We start from the raw sequence: 7,717 nt of genomic DNA on the forward strand, positions 1-7,717 counted from the left end.
GCCCAGCCATCCCCAGCCCTGGCGCGCCCCATGGCGGCGCCAAAACACCTAATCCCGTCGCCCCCAACCTTAGGCCGCCATGACTTTTACAGTGGGCACATCAACCAGGGGAGAGGTATACATGAGGCTTTCTTCGTTGAAAAAAGTCATGAATATCCAATAGAATCAAAAGAGTGCTGTGTAATTTGGATTGCGTACCTTAGAAGTTGGGATGAACAATTGAATTCGCGTCCATCCGGGTCAGGTTATTGTCATAGGCAGTGCAAGTCTCACTGCGCAACCCTCCGTCGCAACAATAGTCCTCCGAACAAGTCTCCCCAATAGAGAAAGTCGATGGTGAGGCGACCATCAGTGGATAGGAGGAAGAAGGAACGACCTGTTGGGGAGGTTGACAAGCAAGCAGAGTCCATTGTCGCGTCCACCCGTAACTTATCAAATTATAGTTTTGTAAGTTTGAAGAAGACAGATAAAATATCAGCAGAGTTTAAAAGTGTAAATTAAACATTATGTTTTTAAATGTGAAGAGGTAAAAAGATTACGAAAAATAAAGAACAAATAAAATGGCTGAAGATTAAATTGGACATTACAAATAAGAAAAGAAAAATTACAACTAAAACAATAAGTGTTTAACTTCGACAAGAGAAGACTCTTACATTAAAAGACTATGATAATGGTAGCACAAATCGACCATCAGTGGATAGGAGGAAGAAGGAACGACCTGTTGGGGAGGTTGACAAGCAAGCAGAGTCCATTGTCGCGTCCACCCGTAACTTATCAAATTATAGTTTTGTAAGTTTGAAGAAGACAGATAAAATATCAGCAGAGTTTAAAAGTGTAAATTAAACATTATGTTTTTAAATGTGAAGAGGTAAAAAGATTACGAAAAATAAAGAACAAATAAAATGGCTGAAGATTAAATTGGACATTACAAATAAGAAAAGAAAAATTACAACTAAAACAATAAGTGTTTAACTTCGACAAGAGAAGACTCTTACATTAAAAGACTATGATAATGGTAGCACAAATGAAATTTAATAAAAAATAAAAATAAATATGATGATATAAGAATTTTCACAATGACAGAACATTGAGAATGAAATTAAAAAGAAACAGACATCCTGAAATCTAGATATTGTTTAAAGAACAAAGGGTACTATAAGGAAAAGTTATTAGAGATGAAAATTAACGCAAAGAAAGTTAAGACTTTAAAATTAATTACTATCAAATTTAAAATCTGTATTCATTAAGGGTTAATGAAATACACTAAAGAAATCAAGCAATGAATAATTAAATTGAAGGAACCAAGGAAGAGAATAGAGTAAGTTTAGACAAAGCCTAGAACCGAGAAAAAAGTCTGATATTAATTAATGGGCCCCAACATTACTATGAGAAGAATCAATTATAATATATCGATAATCTGATAAACATTACTGAATAAACAACAATAATCTAATATATATATATATATATATAGCAGCAGAAAAGTCCAACAGAGGATGGCTGGCGCTGCACCTTGCACGATTCCAGAACATAAGTGAAACCAGTGTTCGAGCCGGAACTCTCAGCATTGATGCTAGTTGCACCTGTCCTCCAATTTGACAGTCCCGACAAAGTGTAATTTGTAGATGTACTTAGATGGACGTAAACAAGTTAATTAATTATGAAATATGGTTGGTCACCCATTCTCTCATTTGGTGTAGAAAGAAATTTCAATTAAAAAAAACTGACAATAGATATTTCGAATAAAATTTGAAGAACGAGAGAAATTTGAGAGCATAACATGCTAATTAGTACACCCAATAAATAAGGAATAACTCCATCAGTGAGATATATTGCAAGCTAGATGGACAGTATACCATTTCCTCTTCATATCTTTTAGTTTAACATAATCTTCGTGTTTTCTTTAATGTGTTAGTCTTTTGATGGTTTCTTTAATATGTTACATAAACAGGACTCAAACTGACTTATTTTCTTTTTTGGATGAGCTAATATAGTCATCATGTTGCTAATCCACTTTTGAGTAATTTTATTTCCATCTTTTTTTCAAATTTTACGTACTTATAGATGGAAATTGAAGACATATATTTATAGCATGAACAACTTACGTTCTCTTTTGTTATTGTTATTATAACCAAAGAACAAGAACAAGAAAAAAAAACAAAAACAACTATTTGTTGTTATAAAATGCACTCATATATTACCTTAACTAAATATAATTAGCCCAAATAGATATCCTCAATGTAACAGAAGAAACATAGATCGCAAACACAAGAAAGACAACAGAGAAAATAGAATGGTTCAAGCATGTTCTTTTTACTCCGTACAACTAAAAAATAGAATGGTCTGTTCTGATTTTTATGTTCCAGCAAGTTTCTGTATATCTAAACTATATTGAATTGTTGCAGGATGGGAGAACTTTGTACAATGAATTGGAAGTTGTTGAAGGAATGAAGCTAGACAGGGGTTAGCTAACACCTTATTTCATTACAAACCAGAAAACACACAAATTACAGAGAGATGAATATTATCAATTTCTACACATAACTTTTAAACGTTTTATATTGATATTCTAACTTTGCTAAAGTACTATTGATTTTTGTTGTTCACGTTTGATTATGTTGTATTTTTTGTTTTATTTGCTTTGTATATGATGTTCATATATTGACTTCTCTTTTTTACATTGAAAATTTTAAGTCTAAAATATTAATCAACCAATAGAAACAAAAGAAATGAAAGATACAGGGATAAAGGAGTGAAAGAGATAGAAATGAAAGAGTAAATGAGATGAAGGACTAAATGATGTGTATATATACACACACAGAGAGATGACTAAGAAGCAAACAAAAAAATGAATGTATGACTATTATACATTGACCAAACATAGAGAAAAATAAAAGCAGACAGAAAAAGGCAAACAATGAACATTAATACTGCCATAGCAAATTAATACATTCAATGTCAATAACAAAAATTAAAAAACTGTAGATACAGGTTATTAATATTACCTCAAACCGTATGAAGACTGTTTTAAGTCTAAAATATCAGCCAACCAAATGCAGCCAACCAGACGGAAGCAACAGTTGTCAAAGATAGGGAGATGAAAGAGTAGATAAAGGAGTAAATGAGATGAAGTGGTAAGTAATAGACAGTGTAATACAGCAGCTTAATTTAAACAATGAATTTTAACTAGGTGGCATTATAGAGCAAACTTTCATTAAAGGCTGCTTTACCTCTGACATTGTACATAAAGACTCCTCCGTGAGATTTTCAACATAGATCCCTGATTTGGCATCTTCTCTTATCTAGAGAAAAAAGTTGATAAAAGCCCTAGTGAGTAGTACTATAAGAAGAACTTCTAAAAAGGGAAAGCAAAACAATCCTCCTCACCTGAATATTTTTTTGATTAGGATCCAATAAATCTGTAATCTGTTCATTGTAAATCTGTAAAAATTAATTAATGAGTTAATGGAAGAAATTATAAAGTTAAAATAGGCCAATTACACCCAAAATCTACCTCAAAAAAAGGAATAGTGAGACAGACACTGATACTTGAGTTGTCCATCAGCATTCTTGTTTTGCTCCCGTAGAAAGAAGTTCCACAAACAGCTTCCAACAGATATATGATATAAAATTAGATTAGAACAATACAAAAGACAAAATAAATTTACCTCGTTTATACGAGCAAAGAGACACTCAAAAAATCTGTAATCTGTTCATTGTAAATCTGTAAAAATTAATTAATGAGTTAATGGAAGAAATTATAAAGTTAAAATAGGCCAATTACACCAAAAATCTACCTCAAAAAAAGGAATAGTGAGACAGACACTGATACTTGAGGAGTTAAACCTTGTTGATTGATAGAAATGCTTTCAAACCAACAATGCTTTGGCCGGGCATACAAGTATTTCCCAAATCCCGTCTTAACAACAATCACTCTTCATATATGTTACGCATATTCTATATCACAACACACAACAAAACAAAGGCAAATTCAACATACCTGTCCATATGCAAAAATGGAAATGTTGAACACTGTCATACAATTTTCAACAAGTGGTGCTCCCATAAGCTGGAACATATCTAGCGGCAACCAAAAGTTGTGATGAAACTCAATCATTTAAAGCAAACTATTCATTTAAGTATATGGAGAAAGTCACAACTCCGTGAAGGCCTTACGTGCGTTGCCTCAATCTGCAACCGAGTCGAATGTAAAAGTTTTCTCGTTGATTGTCAAAGAATCATTAGAAATTTTCAGAACTATCATTTCTTCTTCATCCTTGTCTTTGCGTGGTCGCCTCATTCGCACTAATACCTAGAAATCAACAGTAGGAATAATAATAACAAAAATCCTGAGACTGAACACGCAAGGAAAAGAAAAGCCACAAATTTTAGAATGTGAGGCATCATATCAGTTTACAATTTGGAAAATAAATAAAGCAGCTGACCAAACAGGTATTTATTTGAAAATATGAGAACTCTCCATAATATACTCAATTTCCTTATAATTAAGAAATTTAACTCATTTTTCAAAGTAGAACCTAAAATCCTCTTTGGATTCTAAAGAATTTATATAGAAAGAAATGTCAAATGGGGTAAATCATAACTACAAACTTTTGAGTTCAAAAGGAAAACTTATCTTCATCAGCTATAAACAATTTGAAACCTCAAATTTTACAAACAATTTGATTCTTTTTTCTTTTAGTAGAGAGAAATCTGAACAAATAATGTCGTATTCTATCTAAAGAGCAAGTAAGAATAAATCACGTGATATAAAAAACAACACATAAGATTTATTTAACTACCCGGAAGAAGAAAAGGACATAAAGATCCTGAGATCATGAAGTTGATGGAGACATCATTTTGGACCTGCAAAATATAAAAATATAAGTGATGATATAAAAGAACTAAATTAATCAAATGAAAAAAAAAAAAAAAAAGAAAATCAAATGAAAAAAAAAAAAAAAGAATGAACTTATCTTTTTCTTTTTTAAGCTAGGTAGAAGTATATGTAAATACAGATACAATCCATGACAGACAAAAATCCAACCATTAATGACCTTTTCTTATACAAGAATCATGAAAGGTAAACCACGATTGGCCTTTAACAAAGAGCAAAATCATAATTAACTAAACTTTCCAGAACAAGAAAAGGACAAGATTGCAGCAACCGTAGAGAAATGTTAATACCTGGGAGCACCAATAGCATAATTAGTATAGAAAACAAGATATATAATAAATAATAATACAAACACAATCAAAAAAGTCAAACCAATATTGAAAACACCTGTACCAAAACGACAGGAAAAAATCAAATTAAAACAGTAAATAAACACAATCAAAAAAGTCAGGAAACGGAAACCATAAAATCACATAATTTTGCCCTAAATCAGATAAGAAAAGGAAAGAAAATCAATACAACAAATAAAAGATACACGACATTGGCCGAAAAATCATAAGCATATCCGAGAGAATAAAGAGGGAAAGGAGATAAGGGAAGCACAAAGGGGGTGAAAAAGGCAAAGAGACCGAGGACATCAAACAAATCAGCCAAAGACAACACAAAAACAGAGAAATAAAAATTACTCTCGGAAGAAAATGACCAACCCGGAAGAAGAAGAAGACATTAGAGATGAATTTTTCAAAACCTAAATACACCATTTAGTTAGAAATTGCAAAGCACAGAATAACCATGCACAAAAATAACAGAGAGAAATTAAACCAAACCCACAAAATAACGATGCACAAAAAAACGGAGAGAAATCAAATCAAATCCAAAACTAAAAATGCTCCAACAAATCAAAGAAAAAAAAACCACAAAACTCAACAACATCAGGCGAAATTATATAACAGAGGGAAGGAATATGAACCCATGAGAGAAAAAACTTACAATACTCGCCGAAGAACAATGAGGGAGACAGAGGCAAAGAGCAGATGGCCGAAGAACAGTGAAGGAAGCAGAGGCACAACGCAGATGAAGGAGGCCAAGAAAAAGGGCAAATGAAAGAGGCAAACATCAATCCATGAGTTAAAAAGCCCAAAACACTCGCCAAAGAAAAATAAAGGGAACAAAGATGGAACAGGTGAAGGAGGCGGAGAGAAAGGGCAAACGAAAGAAGCAAAATAATTTAGGGTTTCTCCAATGAGAAAGAAACCGAGTGAAGGAGGCGGAGAGAAGAGAAAAATGAAAGAAAGAAAAGAATTTAGGGCATCCACAATTGCAAGGAAACCGAGGAAAGTAACCCTCTAAAGGGTAATTACCGAAAACCCTCAAGACAGGAGTGGAAAACGAGAACAAAAAACGGGGGCGAAACCGTAAAACCAAGTTGAATGCCAAAACAGATGAACGCTTTAGGCGCCAAAAAGACAGAAAAACCCCCGCATAGAAGAACAGAACAATGGGGAAATAAGGGCAAAACGGTTATTTCACTGTAGAAGGAACAGTGAATTGTGCCTGCGTGAACAGTAAACCCCCACTCCCCTTTAGTATATTTATAGGGGGGGGGGGGGGGGGGGAAGAAAAGAAAGAAAACAAAAGAAAAAAGCAACATTTATGGATCTCCTTTCTTTTCTTGTAATCATTCAATTAATTTTTTTATTCGTTTAGTTGTATAGAAGAAGTCTGAGTGTTTTCCTACTATGTGTGCTGTATTATCAGGTTGCAGATAATTAAAAAAAAAAAATTATTTTTTTAGCTGATGTTCACATACTAATGAATTTGTGTTATTTTATATCAAAAAAAGAAAAAAAAATATATATCATTTTCTAATATATGTCCTTCTGTTGTAAATTTTCCTATGCTAAGCATTGATGGAAGTTAATTATCTCTCTTTTTCTACATAGATAGCAGAATCTTGTTCTATTGGCAGTATTTATTAGTAGGACTAAAAAAAACAACTCATTTTAATATTAATCATAGGGTACTAAGACTTATACTGTAAGTAACAATGGCCAAAGAAATGTGGAAAGAAATTGTTAGATATACCTCAAGTCCTATAAATCCTGCGTTAAGTCCGGAATGTCAACGAACCGAACCTCAACAACAATGAGCAATAGAGAATCACCAGAACAGGGCAATGAGCAGTAGTAAAGCCTGGAAAATACAAATAATCAAGTAAATAAATGAGTAAATAAGTAAAAGGAGAAAACAGATTTAAAAAATCAATAGATATAGATATAATAATATTTCGTGTAACAATCATGATTTAAATATTACACATTCCTAGCAATGTCTAATAAATAGGATCTGGTTGTTTACTAAGGATATTTGCACAAAGAGATATGAGATTGTCTCTATCACAGAAATTGTGGCTTCAATGCAACACAAAAATGAATCAAGTATATAACATATAATCTTTTCCAAGACTACTACATCTATTAAAAGAAAGAAAACAGTTCAAAAAATAGAATTATACTAAGAGAGAGTAGTGTTCATAACTTGATTCTTGTCATCCTGGTTTTTTGTTTTTTTTGTTTTTTTTTTTTTTTATTGGACCAAACAAAAAGAACAGGGAAAGCAAAATACAAAAATTATGGTTTGAGTGCAACACAAAATCAATTAAGTATATAACATATAACCTTTTGCAAGACTACTATATTAATTAAAAGAAACAAAACAGGGAGAAAAATAGAAGAACACTAACAAAGAGCAATGTCTCTGATTGTTGTTGTTGTTGTTCGTTTTTTTTTTTGATTGCATCAAACGGTAAGAATAGGGAAA

General features: G+C 32.4%; 2 protein-coding genes across 2 annotated transcripts in view; both read right to left on the bottom strand.

Moving 5' to 3' along the window:
* Positions 1–89: 89 nt before the first annotated feature.
* On the bottom strand, positions 90–3,683 carry LOC112090446. Its single transcript, XM_024161773.1, has 7 exons — positions 3,515–3,683; positions 3,388–3,441; positions 3,231–3,302; positions 3,006–3,033; positions 1,513–1,583; positions 702–770; positions 90–359 (listed from the first exon to the last, which is right to left on the bottom strand). The coding sequence occupies exons 3-7, from the start codon at positions 3,290–3,292 to the stop codon at positions 200–202; spliced, it is 390 nt and encodes a 129-aa protein (XP_024017541.1). The 5' UTR covers positions 3,293–3,302; positions 3,388–3,441; positions 3,515–3,683; the 3' UTR covers positions 90–199.
* A 73-nt stretch (positions 3,684–3,756) lies between these two features.
* LOC112090445 (kinesin-like protein KIN-12B) overlaps positions 3,757–7,717 on the bottom strand; it is a 6,761-nt gene continuing 2,800 nt past the window's right edge. Inside the window, exons 8-11 of the mRNA XM_024161772.1 lie at positions 7,033–7,090; positions 4,803–4,866; positions 4,177–4,312; positions 3,757–4,080 (exon numbers count right to left, since the gene is read on the bottom strand). Of these exons, the coding sequence (XP_024017540.1) occupies positions 4,272–4,312; positions 4,803–4,866; positions 7,033–7,090 (163 nt within the window). The 3' untranslated portion in view covers positions 3,757–4,080; positions 4,177–4,271. The remainder of the gene's footprint in view (positions 4,081–4,176; positions 4,313–4,802; positions 4,867–7,032; positions 7,091–7,717) is intronic.

The sequence above is a fragment of the Morus notabilis genome, unplaced genomic scaffold, assembly GCF_000414095.1.
Source record: "Morus notabilis unplaced genomic scaffold, ASM41409v2 Scaffold2578, whole genome shotgun sequence".
Classification (NCBI taxonomy): domain Eukaryota; kingdom Viridiplantae; phylum Streptophyta; class Magnoliopsida; order Rosales; family Moraceae; genus Morus; species Morus notabilis.

Excerpts from the sequence above, each read along its gene's own strand:
- LOC112090446 (XM_024161773.1), bottom strand. The coding sequence starts at position 3,292 with ATGCCAAATCAGGGATCTATGTTGAAAATCTCACGGAGGAGTCTTTAT. Across the intron at positions 3,034-3,230 it reads CTTTATGTACAATGTCAGAG|ACTTAAAACAGTCTTCATAC; the intron begins GTAAAGCAGCCT and ends CTGATATTTTAG. Across the intron at positions 360-701 it reads CAGGTCGTTCCTTCTTCCTC|CTATCCACTGATGGTCGCCT; the intron begins CTATCCACTGAT and ends TCCTTCTTCCTC.